At 46.8% G+C, this 26,650-nt stretch overlaps 1 protein-coding gene across 3 annotated transcripts in view; it reads right to left on the reverse strand.

Moving 5' to 3' along the window:
• Nucleotides 1-26,650, reverse strand: part of plxnb3 (plexin B3) — a 37,864-nt gene that overhangs the window by 3,286 nt on the left and 7,928 nt on the right. For 2 of the 3 annotated variants that reach the window (XM_035158528.2, XM_035158527.2), the window contains 34 exons: nucleotides 14,038-14,472; nucleotides 13,073-13,796; nucleotides 11,428-11,607; nucleotides 9,982-10,110; nucleotides 9,800-9,900; nucleotides 9,570-9,702; nucleotides 9,263-9,422; nucleotides 8,439-8,547; nucleotides 8,239-8,347; nucleotides 7,745-7,861; nucleotides 7,448-7,561; nucleotides 6,483-6,573; nucleotides 6,232-6,401; nucleotides 5,989-6,140; nucleotides 5,728-5,833; nucleotides 5,438-5,574; nucleotides 4,977-5,153; nucleotides 4,729-4,894; nucleotides 4,504-4,635; nucleotides 4,136-4,240; nucleotides 3,884-4,045; nucleotides 3,641-3,792; nucleotides 3,437-3,537; nucleotides 2,994-3,211; nucleotides 2,701-2,879; nucleotides 2,498-2,564; nucleotides 2,265-2,411; nucleotides 1,942-2,022; nucleotides 1,772-1,850; nucleotides 1,565-1,668; nucleotides 1,372-1,453; nucleotides 569-735; nucleotides 308-468; nucleotides 84-231 (listed from right to left, as the gene is read on the reverse strand). In XM_035158528.2, coding sequence (XP_035014419.2) covers nucleotides 84-231; nucleotides 308-468; nucleotides 569-735; nucleotides 1,372-1,453; nucleotides 1,565-1,668; nucleotides 1,772-1,850; nucleotides 1,942-2,022; nucleotides 2,265-2,411; nucleotides 2,498-2,564; nucleotides 2,701-2,879; nucleotides 2,994-3,211; nucleotides 3,437-3,537; nucleotides 3,641-3,792; nucleotides 3,884-4,045; nucleotides 4,136-4,240; nucleotides 4,504-4,635; nucleotides 4,729-4,894; nucleotides 4,977-5,153; nucleotides 5,438-5,574; nucleotides 5,728-5,833; nucleotides 5,989-6,140; nucleotides 6,232-6,401; nucleotides 6,483-6,573; nucleotides 7,448-7,561; nucleotides 7,745-7,861; nucleotides 8,239-8,347; nucleotides 8,439-8,547; nucleotides 9,263-9,422; nucleotides 9,570-9,702; nucleotides 9,800-9,900; nucleotides 9,982-10,110; nucleotides 11,428-11,607; nucleotides 13,073-13,796; nucleotides 14,038-14,456 — 5,379 coding nt within the window. In that variant the 5' untranslated portion in view covers nucleotides 14,457-14,472. Of the gene's footprint in view, nucleotides 1-83; nucleotides 232-307; nucleotides 469-568; nucleotides 736-1,371; nucleotides 1,454-1,564; nucleotides 1,669-1,771; nucleotides 1,851-1,941; nucleotides 2,023-2,264; nucleotides 2,412-2,497; nucleotides 2,565-2,700; nucleotides 2,880-2,993; nucleotides 3,212-3,436; nucleotides 3,538-3,640; nucleotides 3,793-3,883; nucleotides 4,046-4,135; nucleotides 4,241-4,503; nucleotides 4,636-4,728; nucleotides 4,895-4,976; nucleotides 5,154-5,437; nucleotides 5,575-5,727; nucleotides 5,834-5,988; nucleotides 6,141-6,231; nucleotides 6,402-6,482; nucleotides 6,574-7,447; nucleotides 7,562-7,744; nucleotides 7,862-8,238; nucleotides 8,348-8,438; nucleotides 8,548-9,262; nucleotides 9,423-9,569; nucleotides 9,703-9,799; nucleotides 9,901-9,981; nucleotides 10,111-11,427; nucleotides 11,608-13,072; nucleotides 13,797-14,037; nucleotides 14,473-23,455; nucleotides 23,604-26,650 lie in introns of those variants that run through there. The other variant, XM_035158529.2, reaches the window with a different exon arrangement.

Genomic DNA, 26,650 nt, shown 5'->3' on the forward strand with positions numbered 1-26,650 from the left:
CAAAACACAGATATGGGAACACTATACTGATGCTACAGAGACAGGCAAAGAGACAGACAGAGGGAGAGACAGACAGGTCATACCCGTCCCACTTTGTGCTCGGAGGTGGTGCAGGAGTCGATGAAGGTCTGAGCGATGACAGACAGAATGGCATCGATGCTGTCGCTCACCTGAACATCCAAAACAAACTGAGGGTTCTTCAGGATGTTCACCCAGAACCTGAGAGGGAGACTGGAGACAGAGAGACGGACAGGTCAGATACACAGGTCAAAGAGACAGGTGAGTCAGGTTACCAGGTGAGTCTCACCTGTTTGTCTTCCAGATGTGGACAGTCTCTGGGTCGTCAATACCATGTTTCTCTGCCATGTCGTCCAGGAAGTCAAAGAAAAATCTGACTGCGATCGGAGGAGGACGTTTTGTACTGAGAATTGCTACAAAGACATCATCCACAAACTTCTGCAGTGTCCCCTACAGTGAGCCAGGTAGAGAGTTCATGTGTCAATGCATGTTACCTTCATGAACAGCAGTCTGGTCAGGTGAATCTCAGGTGTGTTCATGTGTGTGTTACCTTCATGGACAGCAGTCTGGTCAGGTAAATCTCAGGTATGGCTTTAGCGCGCTCTCTCTCCCTCATGCTGCTCTTTCTGTGTTTTGGGATTTCCGGATCTTCGCTGCTCTTCACCAGGTGCCACAGACGCAGACCCTCCTCCTCCTCACCCTCTAGCATCGGAGTTTCTATGGCAACACACAGAGATGTCAGTCACACTGATGACAGGTGTTGGTTCTAAGTGGTTCTCTTTCTGCTAGTTTTGGTTTGGTACAGATTTATCTGCCTTGTTGAGTTGTCCTATTTTGTAGATGTTCTGAAGGTTCTGCTTGTATTGTTCAGGGCTCTAGTCGGTGCTGAATGGTTCTCTTTAGATCTTTAGATTGATTTGTGGTTCTCAATAGATTATAGACATTCTAACGGTCCCTGAGGGTCCCGACATTGTCTGGTCTGTGTTCTGGGCCCTTGATGTGCTAGATGGTTTTATATATGGTTCTCTTTGTGTTGGGTGTCTTTGTCTTGGTTAAGGATGTCCTATGTTTTGTTTCTTTATTTTAAATGTTCTAGGTGATCCTCTCTGTTTCAGTTGCTGGTTTTACATGTGCTAGATGGTTCATTTGTGTTGGTTCTGGGTTCTGCGTAGTGTTGTTCTAGATGGTCTCCATATTCATTCTGGGTTTTTGATTAAATATTTCTCCTTATATTCCAAACATGTCCATTATTGTGTTTGTTTGCACAGCTTCTGGGTTCTAGATGTTCTACATGGTTAACTCTCTTGTAGTGGGTTCTGTATGCTCCACACTGTTGATGGGTTGTGTTCTTACTCTCTCCAGTCTGGAACACCTGGTTGATTCCAACTGAACTCTGAGAACGAGGAATCAGAGCAACTGTCGCTCCGTCTGGAACCTGAGGAACATGGAGGTGAAGAAGAACTCAGAGAACAAGAAGAAGTGGAAGAAAAGAACATGAACAGAGTGCTGGTGGACGTAAAGACATGTGATTGTTTTTTTGTTTTACCTTGTAGTGCTGCAGCGTGTTGATTCGTTTCCAGCGACCTTGAACCACCGCTGTGACATCATCATCTGACAGGGTCAGGTGACCCGCCTGACCTGAACGCCACTCTGTCATTGAACACAGAGACATGTGTCAGTATGAGCTGTCAATCAAAGCAGACAGGTGGAAGACGGGTGAGACAGGTGAGACAGGTGAGACAGTTGAGTGTACCCAAGTCCAGACTGTCGGCTGCTGGTCTCTGAGAAAACGGAGCTCCTCTGTACACCTGATCCAGGATCTTATCCTTCACCTGCAGGCAGACAGGCAAACAGATAGACAGGTGAGAGGGAGAGCTGTGACAGCAAGACATGCAGGTGCTAATCAGACAGACAGGTACTTACCTGTGTGATGGTGTCAGTGTCGAGAACTTTAACAGGACACGGCTGAACCTCAACGCCATTCTTCACCAAAACCGTCAGAGTCTGACAGACAAGTATCGACAGACAGGTGGAGAGACAGACAAGTACAGACAGACAGGTAGAGAGACAGACAAGTACAGACAGACAGGTAGAGAGACAGACAGGTTAACTCGTGTTCTATATTTTATAATCTCCTCGTTTATGTTTGTGAATGAACTGTTTCACCTTATGTTGTTTATTCTGGGATGTCTACCGTTCCACAGTGTGAATGAATACTACAGCCTGGTGTGTGTTGCAGTGGTTACCATAGCGCAGAAGTCGATGTCCTCTCTCAGCAGGTGACTGTCGTTCAGCGTTCGTTTGGCTTTTCCTGTCACAGCGTCGACCGGACCTTTATCCACCTGGTACTTTATAGCTCTGTAGAGCACGTACAGAGGCTCCCCCGCCACCTCCTGACAGACAGACAAGTAAACAGACAGACAGGTAAGACTGAGACGAATCACAGACTGGTCACAGCAAAGACAAGACAATACTTTACCTTTAGGAAGGAGTAGAGACAGATCGACATCCAGTTGGTCAACATCTTCTCTACAACTGTCTCTGTCCTGAGAGACAGACAGAAAGAGAGACAGAGACGTGAGCAGGGACTAAGGACCGAATCAAACCATGAGAGCGATGAGACTTTAAGAGTCTAAAGAAAGTCCAGGAGTTCTGGATTGAAGGTGTGTTTGTTTCACGTACCGGCGCAACATGAGTTTGGGATTCTTGGCGACGTACTGCAGCACCAGGTCCTGCAGCAGGTTCTTCATGACCTCGGTGAAGTACTCCAGTTTATCATGAAGAGCGATGGTGAGAAGACTTGCGATGTAACCCCGGTCTCTCTGAGAGAAACTCTGCTGAGCCTCCAGAGTGTGGATGAACTGAGGCACAGACAGGAAGTGACATCACTCACAGGTTTCCACTAAGACATAGACAGGAAGTGACATCACTCACACAAATCCAGTTGTCACTAGGCAACCACCTCCATCACTCACCCGGGTGAGGAAGAGTCTGTTGTTGAGCAGGTTGCTCAGCTGCTGGAGACCCTGTTCCACAGTCTGTCTCCTGGAGTCTGGCAGGTCTAGCTGGCGACTCAACAGCGCCGTCTGTTGGCCGGGGAAGAAAACTCTCTCTGCATATGTCCTGTAGTCCAGCAGGGGGAGTCCTGGTCCTCCAACGTCACTGCTCAAGTCCATCATCTCCGTCATCAGGTCTTTATGAAGAGGAGGAAAAGACAGGGTTAGGGATAAAACTGATTTTATGTTATTTATTGATTCTTTGAGATTTTCCCTGACATGATCTCAGGTTTATGTCTTGCTGCCCTTCAACAATAAACTCCCCATTCTCAACTTTCAAGAACGAGACGTTCACGTAACGTGACAGAAATCTACAGCTGCTGATTGGATGTTGAGTGGGACAAGACCATGAGTTTTCCTACCAGTGAACTCTTTGCGACACTGATCTCCCACGTTGATCTCCAGAGTTTCCAACTGCAGCAAAACCTTCTTATAATCTCTGAGAGCCTGTTTACTCTTCCTCCTGCAGAAACACAAGTCATCAAACCCAACAATTCACTGCGAGACAGGACGTGTCTCAGAAAGCTGGGAGGTCTACAGGTGGAGGCAGACAGACGGGTTCGTACCTGTACATCATTATGATGACCAGCACTGACAGGATGATGACAGCTGCTCCCGCACCCAAACCGATCTGAGCAGCCAATGGGACGGGAGACAGCAGAGAGTCACTGTCGTACTGTACCAATCCCAGGTCGACCTGCAGGTTTCCCATGAACACCTGAGAGAGAGAGAGGGAGAGACATACAGATTTGTATATATTGTGTATAACTATACTGTGTTGTTTGTGTCCAGGTGTGTCTGTGTGTTACCTTAAGGCTGGGCAGCTCGTTGCTCTGGTCCACGCTCGCTGGTTGGATCTCTGGAGGTTCACAGTACAGGTGAGTGTTGTCCAGAGTTTTCACCTCACATTCCTGGTCTCCGAGGCGAGCCGTCACTTCCTGTCTGGACATGGCTCTGGTCAGGTCCTGACCCTGAGGGACAGACAGACACGAGGAACTGAAACATTCTGTCCTGTTCCTGAACCAGAGTGAGTGATTCATTCTGCTCCTGTTCCAATTTACCTCCACAGCGATCACTCCTCCTGGTTTGAAACGATACGGAGCTTCTGGAGCATCTCGGTTCAGAGGGAAAAGTTGTGGGTTTGGGTAATAAGTAAAGCTTTTACCCTGAGAGACAGACAGGTAGGTGAACAGAGAGACAGGAAGAGAGACAGACAGGTTACTCATCAAATTAACTCATTGACCTTCAACAAAGCAGCTCTGAGACATAAAAATCTCAAGATTCTTCATGGAGTTCTATAACTCTACTTTATTGTGAAGGGACATCAGTCATATTAACATGTCTCAGGTTAAGAGAAAGACTGAATCTAATTACCCCCCCTTGACCCTCAATATCCCCCGGGGACTCAGACAGAAAGACAGAGGGGTACCTTGATACTCTCGTAGTGAACTCTGACGTTGTCCAGCTGAAACCACACCCCTTTTACTTTGACCTCTGGGGTCACTGTGGGGGTGGAACAGGTCATCTGGGAGGACGACAGAACTGAACAGCGCTCTGACACCTGAGAGAAAGACAGGTGGAAAGAGACAGACATGTTGAATTCAGTTTTATAGATTATCCAACCAAGATCATGGCTGATGGCGCTTTATGTCACCGTTGTCATGGTGCTGTTAAAGACCAGCTGCTGCTTGGCAGTGAGGAGAGCAAGTCGTTTTCTCCGTTTCACCCTCTGGACCTCCAGAGGCTCCACCCACACGGATATGATTGGCTGCTGCACCACATCCAGGTTCCTGCCTGTTACCATGATGACACGCCCCCCTCTGAGGACAGGAAGTCAGCACCTTATTAACGCATCAGGTTAATCGATGAATTATTATCGGCTATTGGAGATGAAGTTCTTACGCGTAGAAGCTCTCCGCAGGTTTGGCATCAGTGATGACGGGATCGTCAAGGTAATGGAAGGTCACGTTGGGAACGGTCCGCTCCGCTTTCCCAAAGAAAACCCGAACTGTGACTCCACCAGTACGAGGACTGGAACCAGTCTGACACATCAACTGGGTGTTGTTCACCTCCCCGACACTGAGATGAAGAGAGGACATCAACAAGTCAGTCCCACTAACCCCTAACCCATTGGACCACAGCACAATAACGTAGTCCCATTGTCCCGTAGTCCCTAAGTACTTGAATACTGTATATCCCCTAGAAGGGTAGTATGGTAGAACCCTAATAACGTAGTACTGTAGTACCTTAGTACTGCAGTACTGTAGTCCAGAAATACGGTAATACTAAAGTCCCTTAGTACGAATAGTACCTTAATAATGTAGTACCATATTCCCATAGTACCATGGTCCTGTAGTACTCACATGTAGCAGGGCTGTGGACCCAGGAAGGCGCTCAGGTCGGACGTCTGTCCAGTCAGCAGCTGATGTCCTCTGATAGTCAGTCTGGTTCCTCCAGAGACTGGACCTTTATCAGGAACCAGGTCCAGGAGCTGAGGGTCCTGAACACAAGAACACAAGGAGCGGGATCAGATCCATCGTCCAGTCAATCCATCGTTGTTGATCTTTGCTGACTGAATGAGGAGGAGGAGGAGGAGGAGAAGGAGGAGGAAGAGGAGGACCACTGCTCCTCCATGTTGACATATCACTCTCACCTGATAGGTAAAGATCTGCTTCGATCTTCCAGGCGGGGTTGTTCCCACGGTAACCAGAACACTCCCCTTCCTCTGCTTCCCACTGGGCTGAAGATCACACACAACCCTACAACACACACAAACATACACTGTGATACACGTTTTCAAATTCTTTGTCTCTGTGTGTGTGTGTGTGTGTGTGTGTGTGTGTGTGTGTGTGTGTGTGTGTGTGTGTGTGTGTGTGTGTGTGTGTGTGTGTGTGTGTGTGTGTGAGTGTGTCACCTGGTGGAGATCTCGTAACCTTTAGGTTGTGGCAGACACTGAACACCTGCCACTGTGACCCCGCCCACCACATCCTGATAACTCATCCCCAGATTTGAACCTGTTATCGTCACCAAGACTCCGCCCTCCAGAGGACCAGAGACAGGTACCACCTGGGCAGACAGACAGGTGGGCAGACAGACAATTTGAAAGTTTCCATGGCAACAGATCTCTACCAACAGACATGGTGGTTGTTAGACTCACCTGTGTGATCTGAGGAGGTGGGCAGGTGTCTACAGGTATGCTGCTGCATGATTGGTTGTAAACACAGCGGGGGGTGGGGCTTCCTGGACACCAGACACAACCATATTCCTCAGGTACCGCCCTACACTGCGAGCAATCCGATTGGCCGGCAGAGCAGTCGTACAACTGGACTAAAGAATAGACACAAATTTTAGACACACGCACAAACACATACGCACACAAACAAACACACACATTCAAGAGGTTCTTACGGTGGAGACCAGGTGAGACGTCGATGCGTCTTTCTCCTCTCCGCAGGTAGACAGCTGCAGAATACTGGAGCTGACTGACTGTATACTGAAACTACAGAGAGACAGGTGGACAGGCAGGTGAGAGACAGGTGGGAGAGACAGGTGGGAGAGACAGGTAGAGGAGACAGGTGAGAGACACAGGTGAGAGAGACAGGTGGGAGAGACAGATGGGAGAGACAGGTGGGAGAGACAGGTGAGAGAGACAGATGGGAGAGACAGGTGGGAGAGACAGGTGAGAGAGACAGATGGGAGAGACAGGTGGGAGAGACAGGTGAGAGAGACAGGTGGGAGAGACAGGTGAGAGAGACAGGTGGGAGAGACAGGTGGGAGAGACAGGTGGGAGAGACAGGTGAGAGAGACAGGTGGGAGAGACAGGTGGGAGAGACAGATGGGAGAGACAGGTGAGAGAGACAGGTGGGAGAGACAGGTGAGAGAGACAGGTGGGAGAGACAGGTGAGAGAGACAGGTGGGAGAGACAGGTGGGAGAGACAGGTGAGAGAGACAGATGGGAGAGACAGGTGAGAGAGACAGGTGGGAGAGACAGGTGGGAGAGACAGGTGAGAGAGACAGGTGGGAGAGACAGGTGAGAGAGACAAATGGGAGAGACAGGTGAGAGAGACAGGTGGGAGAGACAGATGGGAGAGACAGGTGGGAGAGACAGGTGAGAGAGACAGGTGGGAGAGACAGGTGAGAGAGACAGGTGAGAGAGACAGGTGAGAGAGACAGGTGAGAGAGACAGGTGGGAGAGACAGGTGAGAGAGAAAGTGGGAGAGACAGGTGAGAGAGACAGGTGAGAGAGACAGATGGGAGAGACAGGTGAGAGAGACAGGTGAGAGAGACAGGTGAGAGAGACAGATGGGAGAGACAGGTGAGAGAGACAGGTGAGAGAGACAGATGGAGAGACAGGTGAGAGAGACAGGTGTTACCTGGTGTGGGCTGCAGGTGAAGGTGTGTGTGTTGTTGTGCGTCCTCTCCACAGCAGCAGTCAGGTTCACCTTGAGACTGTGTATTTCCACAACACAAACATAGGGGGCGTTGTCCTGCAGAGACACAGAGTGAAGGGTTCAGGTGCTGCTCACACCAGACTCATTCACACCAGACTGAATCCAGAAGGAGGCGCTACCGCATCTGAAGCTGCACTCACACCAGAAGGATCAGATCCGGTTCTGATCCGGTTCTGATCCGGTTCTGACTCTGACAGGTCAAACAAACATGGTTCTCACCTTGTAGACGTCCAGGTTCCGTCCCTGTAGCACAACACTGCTGCTCAGACCCAGAGGCACTAAGGCAGAACTCTGCAGGGAGAAGACCAGAGGACACGAGGACGGACCAGGGGAGTCCTGCAGAGAGACAGACAGGAGAGAGGGTGAGACAGACAGCTACAGGCAAAGAGAAAGACAGGTACAGACACAGACAGTTTAGGAGAGACAGACAGGTAGAGAGGGACAGACAGACAGTTACAGACAGTCAGGTAGAGACCGACAGAATGACAGGTACAGACAGAGAGGTAATGACAGACAGGTAAAGACAGACAGAAAGAGAGACAGACAGACAGACAGACAGACAGGTACAGACAGAGAGGTAATGACAGACAGACAGACATACAGACAGGTACAGACAGACTGATAGAGAGACAGACAGACAGACAGTTACAGACAGATAGGTAGGTACAGACAGTTTGGGAGAGACAGACAGGTAGACAGACAGACTGTCTCACTCTCTGGGTCAGGATGATGTGTTGGCTGGGACAGCTCTGGTTGTGAGTGCAGAGTTGATCCAGAGGACACCAGTTACACCCCCACACACTGGAGACACAGGACAAACACCTGGAGACACATCATCAATATCAACATCTTCATCAACATCTTCATCAACATCTTCATCAACATCTTCATCATCGTGACTGTGGTTTCTTACTGGGAGCTCTGGTTCAGGCGGCTCACGGCTCCACAGTCGTAGAACGTCATGTTCCCTGTGGTGATGGTCACGTGACCAAACCTCAGTGACACGGGCAGCATCATGTGATCTAGAGGCAGACGGACAGAAAGTCAGCTGACACAGGACGACTCGTATCAAGGGAGTGAAATGACCCGGAGGTATTTCAGCGGACGCCATAATAAGAGCTGTTCAAATTCTCTAAGGGACGAGGAGAGGAGCTTCAACGCTTCCTAACTTATCTCCTTTATCATAGGAAACATCGGACCATTTCTACGTAAGGAAAGGAGAAAATGCTGTCCCACAATTCTTTGCGGCAGCAACATTTAATATAAAAACAGCTCATGACACGATCCAGAACCGATGTGAAGTCTGATTTCTTCACATCTGTCCAGTCAACAACAAACACATTGAACTTTACAACATCATCATCAGAACTAAATACTAATATAAATATAAACATTATCATTAGATCTTAATATAAATATAAAAGTTATTTCAATCCCCTGACTGTGGAATGGACACAATCGTTTTTTTCTCCTCATATATTCCTCAACATTTCAGTCCTGTTTTCATTTTCAATTAAATCTGTGGTTATGTCCTAATGATTAAACGTTTCCTCTGTATGAACTGAAAACATCTTTTCTCAGGACGTGTTATTCTGTTTTAAACAGCGCAGAGAGCACACACACACACACACACACACACACACACACACACACACACACACACACACACACACACACACACACACACACACACACACACACACACACACACACACACACACACACACACACACACACCACTTCCTGCTGGCATGTCGGGGAGGAGCTCCGGTGAAGGTGACTGACAGGTGATGCTGGTTCCCATGACAATGGCGGGCTGTGGTGGGAGGAGCCCGAAGACGCAGGATAGAGACTCCGCCTTAGTGAGGATGGGAAGTTGAATGACTGACATCGTTACCTTGGAGACGGACACAGAAACACACCTTCAGATGAGGTCAGGTGACTCAGGTCGTCACGAGTCCGCATGGTTTTGAGGAACCGAAACCTGGTTCAGGTTCCGTCTGCTCCCAGTGGTTAGAAAACAAACCAAACCATCATGATGTACCTGTGTCTGCTCATCTCTGCTCTGATTGGCTGGCTGAAAGCTGTGTACCGTTACACACTGATTGGCTAGTTCGAAGCTCCAGAGCCAATGATGGGACTGAAGGTGGCGCTGACACTGATGTTTACGACAACATCTGGACACAAGAAGAGAGAGCGACTGATGAGAAAGACAAACATACAGAAAGGTACAGACAGAAAGGTACAGACAGACAGGTACAGACAGAGACGTACCTTCCTTCCAGGACACACCAGCCACAGTGCGGGTCTCTGATAGTGAGACAGGTCTGACAGTCTGTCTGCTTCTCACATGACGACACGTGAACCTTCGACAGCTGAGAGACAGACAGAAAAACAACACTTAAGTATTTTAACAAGAAGAAAAAAAGGCGACAGACACACAAACTCTGTCTCACCCTCCTGCTGGTCAAAACATAGACGTGCTGCTGGCTCTCGTCCAATAAGAGGTCAGCAGTGACGGGGCTGCCGCTGTCCACCAACACACTGTCGTACAGGTCACCTGACCAATCAGAGCGCACGAACACCTGCAACACACACACACGTGATGTTAATGATACAAAGTTCACCTCTGACCTTTGATAGTCGTGCTTCAAAAGGGTGGAGCCTAGGTGACAGAGTTGAAAACATGAAAGTAATCAACACTTGTCCATACGCATCACATCCACCGTCGGTGACATCATCACTGACGTAGTGACATCATCACCTGATATAAAACATGAACATCGATAAATCTGAAGAATCCACAAGAGTTCATGAGAGTTCACGATAGAGCTGCACGATAAACGCTCACTTTACACTTCACTATAAACACAGACACTCATCACAAGTTATTAGGACCTGAACAGTCCTGAAGTTTACTTTGTGTTTAAGAGTTTATGAGACACGTAATTAAACACATGAAAATGTGACTAGCAGACACACACACACACACACACACACACACACACACACACACACACACATTATTGGAGCCTACCTTAATATTTTTAAGAATGCACCTTGTTGGAGGTTTGCCAAAAAGCGCAGTGCAACCAATGTTAAAAGTTAGTCTGGAGCTCTGATTCAAAAAGTTCTGAATTCCTTTTTCGAGGATGGTCGTGGGCGTTCAGATGTTCTTGTGAATTCATGCTGTTGTAGCAATGACCTGTCAGCAGATGGCGCTGCTTCCCCACAAAACATGATGCCACAGCCTGAAGTTTCAGAGAACTTGACCTGATCCTGGTTCAGTTGGTAGAACCAGGATGTACCTGAGAACCACAGGTTCACAGATCCACTGTCTGACTGTGAGCTGCCACTGGGTGTGATTATATATTAACAGGATGAATCGAAGATCTGTTGTTTAACTCAGTGATGCTCCAGGGCAGGATTACCCCCCCCCCACACACACACACACACACACAGACACACACCCACACACAGACACACACACACAGTAATCAGTCACCTGTGGGACCAATAACCAATCAACAACAAGGGTCTGTGTATGCTCCCCTGTGACACCCCACCCCCAAGCTAAACGCCTGTTAGTCATCTCTCACACACACACACACAGTGTAATTTTGTGTGTACTTGTGCAAGCTGCTTGTTGTAATCTCGTGGGGGGTGCATTGGGGGATGCAGTGGGGGGCTACCTTGCTTCAGGGCACTTCAGTGGTGGCAATAAGAGAAGGGGGGGCACAGTTTGATCACATCTATGATTCACATGACGACAAACATGTTGTAAACACTAGATTTTGTTTTCTACATCATGTGACACAGCTGCAGCCACAAAACTGAGCTCAGTATCAACACTGAAAACCTTATGCTAAGCTAATAATAAACATAATTTATCATGTTGTCACCTTGTGCAGTCGCCCTTCTCTGTCTCCCAGGAAGGCGATGGTGTGTCCTGCCTCTGTTGCCGTGGTGACGGCGGTCAGCAGGGTGGTGGAGGTGAAGGTGGGCGTGGCTGGAAGCGGCACAGCACTGGCGATGGGGTTCGGGGTGTGTTCCCCCCCACAGGGGTACTCCAACAGAGAGACCTTACAGATGAACAGAGAGAGAGAGAGAGAGAGAGAGAGAGAGAGAGAGAGAGAGAGAAAGAGAGAGAGAAGAGAGAGAAGATAGAGAGAGAAGAGAGAGAGAGAGAGAGAGAGAGAGAAGATAGAAGATAGAGAGAGAGAAAGAGAGAGAGAGAGAGAGAGAAGATAGAAGATAGAGAGAGAGAGAGAGAAAGAGAGAGAGAGAAAGAGAGGAGAGAGAGAGAGAGAGAGAGAGAGAGACAGAGAAGATAGAGAGAGAGAGAGAGAGAGAGAGAAGAGAGAGAGAGAGAGAGAAGATAGAAGATAGAGAGAGAGAGAGAGAGAGAGAGAGAGAGAGAGAGAGAAGATAGAGATAGAGAGAGAGAGAGAGAGAGAGAGAGAGAGAGAGAGAGAGAGAGAGAGAGAGAGAGAGAGAGAGAGAGAGAGAGAGAGAGAGAGAGAATGAGACCAGCATTTCTTATCCTGAAGAAGTGTGAACAGTGGACGCCCCCTGGAGCTGAACTATAGTAACTACACTGTGACAGCTCTTACCTGGGCGGGTCTGGCACATCCTGTCCACATACTTTTGGCCATATGAAGGAGTAACATTGTACGACAGGTTAACACAAAAAGACCAGTCACTGCAGTTTAATCTGTGTGTGTGTGTGTGTGTGTTATATCTGGGTCAGTCTGACCAGCTGTGTGTACTCTGGGTTTGAGTGACAGCTGTCTGACCATAAATCCAGCTGCTGAAGATAACAACTTTAATCCACACACACACACACACACACACACACACACACACACACACACACACACACACACACACACACACACACACACACACACACACACACACACACACACACACACAGTATTAGGGTCAGCAGTGAGACAGATGTTGACTAATGGCAGCTTCTTTCCAAACGAGCTGCTCCCGTGTGACATCATCATATTTAATCTGTGATGTCATCAGCTGAAACTATAGATAAATTAATTGTTAATCACCTGTTTACTTGAATAATAATTAAATGGCGAATGGTCTGTATTTGTGTTGCACTTTCTAATCTTGATGACCACGCAAAGTTCTTTTAATTAATATTTAAATATGGTGTCAAATCACATGATGTTAAAAAACACTGATTACTGATTTAGTGACGTCACACGGTGTGAACTCGTCCTTCACCCAGTGCATGCTGGGAACAGAACCTGAGCTCTTGTGTACGATAATCAGGTGATTAGTGACGGACATCTTCAAATGACTGGTTTCCTGTCTGACGGACACTTTCCGGTGAGGAAGGCGTTACTCACTGTTCTCGCTACACAAACCAAACTCCACTTCCTGCACTGCAGCTGGACGTAAACAGGGTACTGCTGTTCCATTCTCTGTCTGACCAGCAGGTGTCCTCACTGAGACAGTTTGCTTTCTTGCCGTCGCTCTGATCCGACGGAAAGAGAAAAGGTCAAAGCTGAAGTGTGTGTTTACCTTCGGCAGTTTGAGACATTTCGATGACACAGCGTACTCGATGTAGGCTTCCTCCTGTCCACTGCTCCCTCGTCCTCCCTCAGTGTAACACACTTCCTGTGCTTGCCGCAGCATGGCGTCCAGCTCTGCCATCCCATACACACACAGCGCTGAACGTCCTGTTGCTACAGGTGTGGACGCCTGTCCCGCTGCCATGATGACAAACAGGGCGGGTTCACCTGAGTGGTTTCCTAACCACGCTGCCTGAGCCAGGTTGTACCCACCGTGGCACAGAAGTGGCACCTCCACGTACGAGTAGAAGCTGCGATCAGAGGCGCAGAGCCGAGAGGCGTACGTCCGGTACTCCTTCTTGTGCCACATGTCCCGCCTTGAGAACAGGAAGTAGACATGGTCACCATGGGCGACTGCCTTAACAAAGTGGTTGTTGTACTCTGAGTAACTTCCAACAACAAGTTTTCCCAGCTCCTCCTCCTGCGAGAATGCCCGTCGAGGTGGGACCACTGGGAACAGACGCCGCGTCGTGATTGGTGGAATGTCACCAGGACCTTTACTGGTGTAGCCTCGACCGACCAGCATCAGACTCAGCGGTCCGCTGACTTCCTGTTTGTTCTCTACGGTTATTACCACAGCAACGGTGGAGACCCGAGGGTCGTTGGCCGCGACGTACTGAGTGTCAACTGGGTTGGACGTCCGATAGATGATCTGAGAGATGTTGTGTAAACTCCTGAGGACAGAGAGGAGACGTGAGTCAGGAGCCGATGATAATGTCTTTATCATCATCATCATCATCAAACCTTTATACAGTTACAACACAGTAAGACAACTGGTCGGCTACTCTGTCATGTCAGGCTCAGGTGTGAGTGTCGGCTAAATGCCGGCAGAGCGTTGGGCCAACAGCATCTCATTCCCCCACATTGTTTGGCGTTGAAACTCAGTAAACTGAAGATATCCTGATGATCCATTACCTTTTGTCACAGATGCCCTGATAGAGAGAACCACAGACAATCAGACTCCCTGGCTCCGCCCCCTGTCCCTCCTCCATCAGCAGCAGTTTGTTGTGGTTGTGAGTGGGCGTGGCCGAGGGGCATTCCTGGGGATTGATCGGGGGGAGGCAGTCGGGGGAGTCCAGGTGAGGGCCGGTTCGAACATGTGACATCACCTCCAGGTCAGACGTCAGCTGGTACAGGTGATCGACCCCGCCTACGTACAGACGCCCGGCCCCCGAGTCCAGTAGCAGGTGAGAGAGGGGGGGGCCATCCAGCTTCACCGCTAGTATTGAGGGTTCAGAGGTCACGATGACATCAGCAGAGAAGGTTGTAGGGGTGGGGAGAAAGAGGAGGAAGAGGAGGAAGAGGAGGGATGGAGGGATGGAGGAGGCCAACATGGCAGCTCCTCAATATCTGAGAGAGAGAGAGAGAGAGAGAGAGAGAGAGAGAGAGAGAGAGAGTTTAAAAACAGTCACAAACATGATCTGGCTGAGTGTCGGCACAAAGTCGGCTGACTACTGAACACGTGGGGGCCCCCTGGTGGCTCAGTGATGCCTGAGGTCCAACCTTCAGAATCGTTCCCACTGATCAGACTTTCTATGATGATTAAAATCATGTTTCCATGGAGACGCTGATCTGATCTGAACCTGACGATCAGATGATCAGAACCGTGAACGTGTAAAGACGCTCGGAGTCGTTTCTCTCTCATGTTATTAATAAAATATTTTGCTGCTTCACACTTTTCATCTCACGGTCAAACTGTAGTTGCCTGTAGTAATGTCGCCATGGCAACACACCCGTATCCACGGCAACGCAGTGAAAGGACTCAAACCTCCAGTGGGTTGTTTGGTTTTTTATGATGGTGGAAATATTCTCTTCCTTCTCTCCAGAGGATGAACCTTCATGATGTGATGAACGGCAGGGTTTGATTCTGGGTCCGATGTTTTTCATCATGAATGTTTAAACCAGAGAGATTTTATTGATCACTTCCCGATCACTTCCTGTTCCGGACCGATCGCGATCATCAGAATCTGAATCATGTGTCTGATTTCAACAGGTCACGTCTCAGGTTTATCATGTGACTGTTCCTGACTCTGATTGGTGGATTTTGTTCCGTTTTTTAAATTGTGTGCAGGTCTTTTTTTTCTGGAACAACCCCCCTTCCCTCCTTAAACACAGAAATAAAACTTTATTATTCTTTCACACATTCACGGGGTTTTCATTCTGTGGCTGCAGGGATCTCTCCAGCCTGTAGGTGGCACTCTCTCAGTCAGTTTTATGATTCAGTTCATGAAGAGATATTTCTTTATAGCGTACGTTCCTCTTATACAAAACACTATTCATCTCTCTCTCTCTCCTGTCTGGACATGCTCGCTCGACCCTCCCTCCCTCCTGCTGTGTGTTGGTTCAGACTGAAACTCTGTTTAACTCGCCCCAGTGCATTCTGGGAAACACCCAGAGAGGCCTCAGACACACACACACACACACACACACACACACACACACACACACACACACACACACACACACACACACACACACACACACACACACACACACACACACACACACACACACACACACACACACACACACACACACGCTTCAACATTTCCATGGTGATATTGAACATCCTCAGTCTGTATGCTAATAACTTCACTGGGGGGGGGCCGTGGTAGAGAGAGGTTCATCTATAATTCATGCAGCTGAACAGAGAGAGAGCGAGTTGTCAGAAAGTAAAATGAGTTAAAAGTTGGAAGAAAGAGAGAGAGAGAGGTTAAGAGAAGGACGAGAACCAGCGAGGGGTGTAAGAAGGGCGTTAATAGGAAGAGAGGAAGAGAGATAGAGATAAAGGGAGGTTATAGAGAGAGAGAGGTAGAGATGATGGAGTGTTATAGAGAGAGAGAGGTAGAGATGAGGAGTGTTATAGAGAGAGAGGTAGAGATGATGGAGTGTATAGAGAGAGAGAGGTAGAGATGAAGGAGTGTATAGAGAGAGAGAGGTAGAGATGAAGGAGTGTTATAGAGAGAGAGAGGTAGAGATGAAGGAGTGTTATAGAGAGAGAGAGGGAGAGATGAAGGAGTGTTATAGAGAGAGAGGTAGAGATGAAGGAGTGTTATAGAGAGAGAGAGAGGTAGAGATGAAGGAGTGTTATAGAGAGAGAGAGGTAGAGATGAAGGAGTGTTATGAGAGAGAGAGAGAGAGGTAGAGATGAAGGAGTGTTATAGAGAGAGGAGAGAGGTAGAGATGAAGGAGTGTTAAGAGAGAGAGAGGTAGAGATGAAGGAGTGTTATAAGAGAGAGAGGGAGAGATGAAGGAGTGTTATAGAGAGAGAGGTAGAGATGAAGGAGTGTTGAGAGAGAGAGAGGTAGAGATGAAGGAGTGTTATGAGAGAGAGAGGTAGAAATGAAGGAGTGTTATAGAGAGAGAGGTAGAGATGAAGGAGTGCTATAGAGAGAGAGGTGAGAGAGGTAGAGATGAAGGAGTGTTGAGAGAGAGAGGGAGAGAGAGGTAGAGATGAAGGAGTGTTATAGAGAGAGAGAGGGAGAGAGAGGTAGAGATGAAGGAGTGTTATAGAGAGAGAGAGGTAGAGATGAAGGAGTGTTATAGAGAGAGAGGAGAGGTAGAGATGAGTGTTATAGAGAGAGAGAGGTAGAGATGAAGGAGTGTTATAGAGAGAGAGGTAGAGATGAAGGAGTGTTATAGAGAGAGAGAGAGGTAGAGATGAAGGAGTGTTATAGAGAGAGAGAGGTAGAGAGAGGTAGAGATGAAGGAGTGTTATAGAGAGAGAGAGAGGTAGAGAGAGGTAGAGATGAAGGAGTGTTATGAGAGAGAGAGGTAGAGAGAGGGAGAGATGAAGGAGTGTTATAGAGAGAGAGAGGTAGAGAGAGGTAGAGATGAAGGAGTGTTATAGAGAGAGAGAGATGAAAGCTGCTGTTTGTCACTGCCTGTTTCATACCTGACCAGCAGCTGCTCTCTGATTGGCTGACATGAGTCTGGATATTAAAGTGTAACTTTCACACACACACACACACAGTGTTTATCTAGATAACTATGAGTACACACACACACACACACACACACACACGCAGGTTGGGGGGAGTTCTCTTCTCTCTGGACTTCAGGACCAGTGTGACCTGTGACCCCTGGACGTCCCATCAGGACCTGGAGACTGAACACAGTGTCCTCAGCAACTCAAGAACCTCATTGAGAACCAATAGAACGTCTCTACGGAGCAGCAGGTTCTCCTGGAACATGGATTCAGGAACCGACTGGTCCTCCACAAGGACAAAATGCTGCCCTCTGATTGGCTGTCAGGTGTGTTAACCTGCAGGTAACCATGGTAACAGGATGGATGCTGCAGGTGTCGGCAGTTTGTTCCCCCCCCTGCTCTCTCTCTCTCTCTTTTAATTTTCTCATTGGATCTCTCCTCGCCCCCCCCTCCTCTTTATATGTAAATGAACGACAGGCTGCTTTCAACTCGTGGAGGTGATGATTACAGACTGCCTCACCTCAGGCACACACACACACACACACACACACACACACACACACACACACACACACACACACACACACACACACACACACACACACACACACACACACACACACACACACACACACAGCTGTTTGTGTGTAGGATTGTGTCCTCTCTTTGAAGAGTGAGAGTCAGCAGCAAACCACAGAGATAATATGGGGGTGGCTGTGGGGTGTGTGTGTGTGTGTGTGTGTGTGTGTGTGTGTGTGTGTGTGTGTGTGTCCTCTCTTTGTTTCCTCTCTCTCTCTGTGTTCAGTTTGTCCTACTTTCTCTCTGTTCAGGAGCCTCAGACTCAGCAGCTGCAGACTGACCTCAGCTAAGCTGGTCCACTACGAACCAACGGGACCGGGACCAGGACCAGAGGCTGAGCTGCTCAGACTGTAACTAACCATTCTCCCCATCATGAGTTCAGACTCCAGACATTAACTAGTCAGCATCACGTCACATACAGTCATGTTTGTAACACACACACACTCCAGAACATGTTCATACTTCAGGTCTGATAAAAGCTTCAATTTCCTTCTTCTGCTTTTGTCTTTTTCTGCTTCAGGGTTCTCTCTCTCTCATCACACACACACACACACACACACACACACACACACACACACACACACACACACACACACACACACACACACACACACACACACACACACACACACACACACACACACACACACACACACACACACACACCCCTGGTGAGCTCATGAATATTTTTCAGTACTTGGAGAAACAAGGACAGTTTGATATCATCCAGTGTGTGTGACAGCCGTGACACACACAAACACTCCCAGTGGGATTTAAAGTTTGTGTGTGTGACTAACACACACACACACCTTCATCACCATCATGATCCCCACAGGAAGTCAATTTGTTACCGTGGTGATGAAGCATGCTGCTGCAGGGCCACAATGAGCTGTTTATACACAAACACCTTGACACACACACACAAGTTTGCACAGCTATCCTTATTAGGACTTTGCATTGACTTCCATTCATCATAAACCTTCAACTAAAACTTGTTCGTAACTTTCCATGACCTCAGAAACAATGTTCTGTCTCTTTAGGTCCCATGAGGTCGACTGGTCCTGAAAAGATGAGTATTTATGCAGGAAAAGATCCACAAGAGTTAAAAACTAGCACACACGCGCACACACACACACACACACACACACACACACACAACAACAGGGGGAATCCGATGTGAATGAGTTGTTTTCTCTTTTCTCGTCAGACTGAAGAAACGAGGATCTGAAGGTTTTAAAAGTCGTCACATGATGGGTTTGTTTTAACAGGACGATGCTGCTGAGCTGCTGTTCCTGTCTCTGTCTCTAATCTGGATTAAATCCTGTTTGTGTTGACGACTGGTGTAAACACACAGAGCTGCTGTTTGACAAGAAGAAGAATCAGGTTCTTCAGTTTAATCCAGAGAAAAGAATAATCAGTGAATCACAGCAGATTAACACAAACAACAGATTCAAAAATATCTCAGAGTTAAGAACGTTCCAGTCTTAAAGAGACAGTCCAACATTTACACTAGTCAGTGAGGATGATGGGACCAACCAAGTAATCAACCTCTAACCTCTGTGGTGTCACACACACCCTGTCTATGATGTTGTCCTCCTGATTGTCTCCATCCCTCCACTGTCTCTCTCAGACTCAGGACCCTCAGGATCTTCACAGATCAATGGACCAATCACAGCAGCACAATAACAATAGTTGTTAATATTTACATGTTTAAGAGTCGGTGATGAAGATGTTTCATCAGAATCAGTGACGTCTCTCAGAGGTCAGACTTCCTCCACTTAAATAATACAAACCGGGAGATGGACAGACGTCTTCACGTCTTTTATATGAAGCTGATTGTGTCCTCAGGGGGGCGCTGTGTTGGTAAAGTCTCTAAAATACAGTCAACTGGATTTTACCACATTTTTACTGTAAACGTTTCACTGCAGCAGCTTCAAACTGAATACTGATCACTGCTAACATGAAATATTAATACACACACACACACACACACACACACACACACACACACACACACACACACACACACACACACACACACACACACACACACACACACAGTGATGGAATTAGCATCAATATCATTAACGCCCATCACCTCTCTCTGCTTGTTCACACATTTCAAACACCACACACATCTGTCTGACTCTGTGTGTGTGAATATATTATCTCTGCAGCCTCCAATTAACCGAGTGTGTAAGTGTTTTTGATCAGTGGGAGATGACGAGGGTTTACCTCCTCCTCCTCCTCCTCCTCCTCACTTCAGCATCTTCACTCTGGATCAAACATTTCTCCTTGTTATCCAGCCGATCACTTTCAGTCCCTGCAGGTGTTATTCACATATTATATTCACAATAATATAAGGTGACTGTGACCTTTGACCTCTGAAATCTGATCAGTTCATCCATGAGTCCAGGGGAACGTTTGTATCACATCAAGGAGTTCTTGAGATATCGTTGAATGCGACGGACAAACAGTTTGATCTCTGACCTGCAGAGACTCGACAACACGTCAAGTGTTGAAGCTGCTGCTTCACTGAGATCCTCCACTTAAACACACGTTCCGTTGTCATGACAACACAGAGGCACTGAAACAGGAAGTCAACCACTGGACAGTGAAAGATTCTAAAACACCACAGATGGATTCTTCTGCATCAGGGTGGAGACGGAACGCTGAGAAGAAAGAAGAGGAGTAGGATGAAGATGAAGAGGCGGATAGAGGGGGTGTGAAGTGAAGGAGGAAGAAGAGGAGGGGGAGGAGAAGGAGAAGGAGGAAGAGGAGGATAAAGAAGAGGAAGGGGAGGATGAAGATGAAGAGGGAAATAAAGAGAAATAATAGGAAGAGGAGGAGGAGGAAAAAGACGAAGAAGACGAGGAGAAAGACGATGAGGAGGATACAGAAGAGCAGGAGGAAGAGGAGGATAAAGATGACGAGCAGAAGGAAGAGGATGTGGAGGATAAAGAGGAGGAGGACGAGGAGGAAGATAAAGAGGAGGAAGAAGACGAAGATAAAGAGAAGGCCAAGGAAGAGGAAGAGTAGGATAAGGAGTAGGAGGAAGAGGTGCAGTTTTTCATTAAAACCAAACCTGAGCGTCTCTCGGCTGCGTCTCGGCCGCCCCGCCCTGTCTCTGTCTCTGTCTTTGTAGTTAAGAGGCGTGAAGCGGCTCCATGATGTTTATGAGCAGCAGAATTTTTACAAGATTAAAACAAGACGGGGGGGGGTGGGCAATAAACGACAGGACTAGTGTTATAAAAGGGGGGAGGAGGGGGAGGTGGGCGAGGAGGGGAGGTTTAATCAACACAGCGTCGAGGGTGGAGACGACGACGAATCATTTACTGCAGATAAAAAAAACTTTATTTAACGTGTCAGCACAAAACACCAGAACCAACCAACCTCATTAAAAACCACTGAGGCGTCGCTAACACGACTCCTACTTTTTAATTTCTACACAAAACACCAACACGTAAAAACTCAGACGTGAACTGAACCACAGACGTGTTCCTGACGTGTTCCTGACGTGTTCCTGACATGTTCCTGACGTGTTCTGCAGGTTCTGTATGCTAGAACAAATGTCTGAGTCAGTGTCTCTGGACATTTTCTGGATCTTCTCCTGCAGGACAATGTGTGGAAGCTTCCCAGTGAGCGAGTGGACGTGTTGATGAGGTTTCTAACACGTGACGGACGTGAAACTGGAAGAACACAAATATCTCAGGATGAAGAAGAGGAGCCGTACACGTAGAAGACGAAGACGTCAACTTGGAAACACGAGGAGGTTCCAGATCTTCTGGTGATGAGGGCCGACGCCGGTGTGGATGAGCTGTAAACAACAACACTGATCTTTCCACAGCAGAGTTTATACGTCATGTCCGGCCTCCTGCTGCTCTACAGGCTCCGCCCCTCGCCTGATGTTCCCACATGTTCCTGTTGGTGTGAACGAGTCGGACCCGACAACCTGCTGCTCTCTTTGATTCTAAAAACACAGTTTGATAAAAACTCAAGTGATAAGATTGACTTCAGTCCAGGTCCTGGTCTCTCTGTCGTCCATGTTTAATGTTTCTTTGATTCAAATTAGTCCCGTTTTTCTTTTCACTGCTTCACAAGCGTAATAAAGGACCAATCAGGGAGTGGACTCTGTGTCATGGTGAACATTAAAGCGTCGGTAGACAATGTCTGCCTGAACTTTATTATTTCATGGATTTTATTGGATGGTTTTGTATTAAATGACTTGACAGACGCGGCTGATGTTTATTGGACCTCAGGGGCAGCCTCCTCCAGAGGGCGCGACTAGACTCCTTCAAATCAGGCCAACAAATGTGTCCTTCCATCCGTCTCAGACCAGCCTATCCCAGGATGCATTGCGTATCTATGACAATATAGGTTTCAATAAGAGCGGCAAACGACGAGACCAAAACGTCAGGAGAGTAATATTTCAAAATGTATAAGGATTCGACTCAGTCAAATCCACCACATTCCAATTTGGCCATCAGGGGGCGGTGTAGGCTACATCCTCCGAAGGTCAATGACCAGAGACAGCTCACACCTGGTATTAACCTCTTTATATAAAGTTTGTGGTATTGACCCGCGTACGTCTCCAGTGACCACAAGTGCACAGATCTCACTCTTCCTGTTTATATGCATTTCCACGAATGCAATTTCTGTTCGCAAAGACCAAACCTTGTGAACACGATATCTCAAGAATGCTTTGAGGGAATTTCTTAAAAAATGTATACAAACGTTCAGTTGGACTCGTGGATGAACTAATTAGAATTTGGTAGTCAAAGGTCAAAGGTCAACCTTACTAAATATGTTTTTGATCTTGTGAAGGCAACATTTCAGAAACACCTTGAGGGAATACGCTACAGGAAGTCACCCGACATGTTCAGCAGACTCATGATTGATCTCGATAAACTTTTCACAATTTTAGACAAAACCAAACAAAACCACAACAACTGAAACGAGAACAAACTTGGTCACAACACGTTCACACACAGACCACCTCCCAGTGAGCCGTCGATGTGTTCACACCTGAGCTCAGGGCGGAACACGTGTCAACGGATCACTCATATGTGACGTGACCACGTGCGAACTCATGCGAGGATGTTTCCAGAACACGAGAAGAAAGAGTTTCAGCTGTGAGATCGGTGAAACGTTTTACACCTGAGGAATCAGGGATCATTTCTGTTTCTGGAGCAGCTTCACACAGTTTCCTGACTCGTCACGTCCTCGACGCTCAGAGGATCAATCGCTGACTTCATCACAGGAGAATAACAATCGACTCATCTTTAAAAAGTCTCACGGACAAAAAACTGCTTCTGTTGCTTCTGTTTCATTTCTGCTTCATCGAGTAAATAAAATACATTTTAGAAACGTCTGCTGCAGGTGGAAAATAAAGTAGATTTACTTGAGTGTTGTGCAGAAGTAAAATACTGAAGTACTTTTCCATTTTCTGTTACTTTAACACGACAATGAATCTTGACCATTATTATTGCCCTGACAGAAAAACTATAAAAATACAAAAAAATCAAAACATATAAAATTACAAAAGATCATAAAATTACCAAAAAATTTTAAATCATGACAATGAAAAGTTTTAAGTGAAAGAGACCAATGATTGAAGCAGTGAATGAATGTGAACATCTTATTCACTGAGAGAGAGAGAGAGAGAGAGAGAGAGAGAGAGAGAGTCAGAGTCAATGTCTCTCTGCAGCTGATCTGATTCCCGCTTCGCTAATTAAATAAAAGACAATTAAGGAGAGTCAGCTGTCAATCAAAGCTTCATCAGAGAGAGAGAGAAAGAGAGAGGGAGGGAGGTGGAGAGACACTTACTTTCTTCAGGATACAGCCCGTCTTTCTTTCATTCCTTCAAAAAAACGGACGACAAAAACTGAACTGGTTGAAAGAGAGAGAGGGGTCGACCGGCTACTGACACACAGATGGAGAGAGAGAGAAAGAGAGAGAGCAGCCGGCTGGACGGCTGTAATCCCATTATTGTGAACGACACATTGTTCTGAGAGAGAGAGGGGCGAGAGACATTCACACACAGAGAGAGAGTCTCAGTGGGAATTGAAGGGGCGTGGCCTACACACACTGCGATGGGCGTGGTCAGGCTCATTAATATTTAATCAGAGGTTTTAGGCGTGAAGTTAGAGAGAGAGAGAGAGAGAGAGAGAGAGAGAGAGAGAGAGAGAGAGAGAGAGAGGGAAAGCGAGGCTGCAAATCAATGCTGGAGGGGTTTTCACACCATGAGCGACGGTGTCTGAACAGCAAACTGCGTTTATGACTGATAATACTCACAGATTATTATTATTATCAATAATATGATACTATTATTACTAGTATTATTGTGATAAGTGACCACAGTACGAAAACATTGAAATTGAATCTGCTTCAAACTAAAAGTTACTGGGTTAAAAACCAACACAACACTAGGTTAGGTTTATCCTTTATACCCAGTATACGGTATATACCCGCTACATACCCTGTAGGTACCCAGTACATGTCCAGTACACACCCAGTACATATCCACCATATACTAAGGTAAACAACAATATTTACTCTTGTTGTAACATAGGTTACTTCGGTTAGTCTCAGTTCCTGCTAGTTCTGTGTGGGTCTGATCTGATGTGGATCAGGTCTGGTTCTGTTCGTGGACAAGATACGACCACACAAACGGCGTTGGGTGGGCGTCATCGTCAGATCTTCAGTTTCACTTCCCGCGGGTCGTCCCACAGCTGCTCTGCTGCTTTGATTCTCTTCATCAATAATCCCACTGTGAGCCAGGTGCATGATGGGAAACAGCTGCTAGATATTCAGCGTGTTTTCACAGAGGAAGAAAAACCTGGTTCCATCGCTCTGTTCCCTCATTCAAACATAAACACCTGTTCATCACAATAACACTGAGGATCAATACTAATTAATATTGATAAATAATCAATACTGATCAGGTTTGTTTAGAAGTAGCTGGAAATACATCAGAGTGAGACTCTGTCCGCGCTCTACGTCTCTGCTCAGGTGAGTCTGTTTGAAATCTGTTGTCTGATTGGTTCACAGATGACAGGTCACAGCAGGTGAGAATCATAGAGGGTTCCGGTTGTCATGGCGACCGCTGGGAGTTTAATCTGATGTGAAGACAGCATAAGAAGTGTGTGTGTTTGTGTGTGTGTGTTTTATCGACATCATCTTATCTCTGACACAACACACTGCTTGTAAAATGTGTGTGTGACAATACATTCATGCATTCATTCATATGTGTGTGTGTGTGTGTGTGAGCTCAGCTGGAAGTGTGTGTCCACCTCTCATCAGGAGCCTCATGTAATATTAATCACACACACACACACACACTGTGGGTCACATGCACCACTGAGCACACACACATCAATCAAACACACAAAGAGAAAAGGCGTGCACACACACACACACAATGTGTGTGTATGGACAGCTGGTGGGGCAGCACACATAAATGTTGTGATGTGATTTTATATTTCTGCATTAAGTCCAGCCGACCAATCACAGGTCGTCGTTTCATTGTTGAACCTCAGACCCTCCGAAGTTAAACAACATCAACAAGATCAGTATCGATTAAAGACGTATAAACTGACAGTGAAGTGAAATCATCTGGATCATCTTTATATACAGTCACTGATCGTCTTTATATACAGTCACTGATCGTCTTTATATATAGTCACTGATCGTCTTTATATATAGTCACTGATCATCTTTATATACAGTCACTGATGGTCTTGTTGTCATGGAGTATATAACAAAGTCTACGAGCACCTGAAGAACATACAGAGAATTAAAAGACGCGCGTGTCATCAAGATTCTGTTTCTACCTTCACTCCCCCGAATAATGATTTTCAAATGATCCATTAATAAATATATATAATAAAGACCCTGATCAGTCCGAGAGGATCATCGAACATCTCTACTGACTTTCTGAAGACAGATGTTGAGCTAAAACTCTTTAAAGGTTGACTTCAATACATTGATATTGATTGATGATATTTGATTTAACAATAAATCCATTACATTATATGATATTAGCAGTACAGGGTGTGGCGTGTTTGTGTGTTTTCAGGTATTTTAGCCTTTGAAGCAGAAACAAAAGATGAAGGACGAGTGAAGAGGCTCTAAAGGGGGGAGGAGGGGTGGAGGGGGTTAGAGAGCGTGAAAAGCAGCTCATACAGAAACGAACCAACCAGGCGCAGTAATGAATGGGGGAGGGGAGGAGGTGAAAGGTGACGCACAATAATTGGGAGGAAATGTTTAGAGAGAGAGAGTGACAGAGAGAGAGAGAGAGAGAGAGAGAGAGAGAAGAGAGAGAGAGAGACAGAGAGAGAGAGAGAGAGAGAGAGAGAGAGGGACAGAGAGAGAGAGAGAGAGAGAGAGAGAGAGAGAAGAGACAGAGAGAGACAGAGAGAGAGAGCGAGAGAGAGAGAGAGAGAGAGAGAGAGAGAGAGAGAGACAGAGAGAGACAGAGAGAGACAGAGGCAGAGAGAGAAGGGACAGAGAGAGAGAGAGAGAGAGACAGAGAGAGAGAGAGAGAGAGAGAGAGAGACAGAGAGAGAGACAGAGAGAGAGCGGAGAGAGAGAGAGAGAGAGAGAGAGAGAGAGAGAGAGAGAGAAGAGATAGAGAGAGAGACAGAGAGAGAGAAGAGACAGAGAGAGAGAGAGAGGAGAGAGAGAGAGAGAGAGGACGTTCCACTGCTCAACACAAAAGCTTCAATCTGTTATTGATAAAATCAAATGAAGACGACCTGAACTGACTGAAATATTTTATTTTGAAAAGTCAAACTGAAACCGAGGTTCTCAGTCACTGAGTCAAACCTGATTGGACAGACGTCTGTTTATTGATGAGCCTCAGACTTTGTTAACTTCATACATTTAATCAGAAAAGTTTTTATATATTTTAAAGGAATTCAACAAGGACGTGACCTCAGACTGGACTCAGCATTCCACCATGTTCAGAACACTGGAACCTTCAGAACCATCAGAACATTGGAACCTTAGAACCGGCTGCTT

The sequence above is a fragment of the Hippoglossus stenolepis genome, chromosome 6 (genome assembly GCF_022539355.2).
Source record: "Hippoglossus stenolepis isolate QCI-W04-F060 chromosome 6, HSTE1.2, whole genome shotgun sequence".
Classification (NCBI taxonomy): domain Eukaryota; kingdom Metazoa; phylum Chordata; class Actinopteri; order Pleuronectiformes; family Pleuronectidae; genus Hippoglossus; species Hippoglossus stenolepis.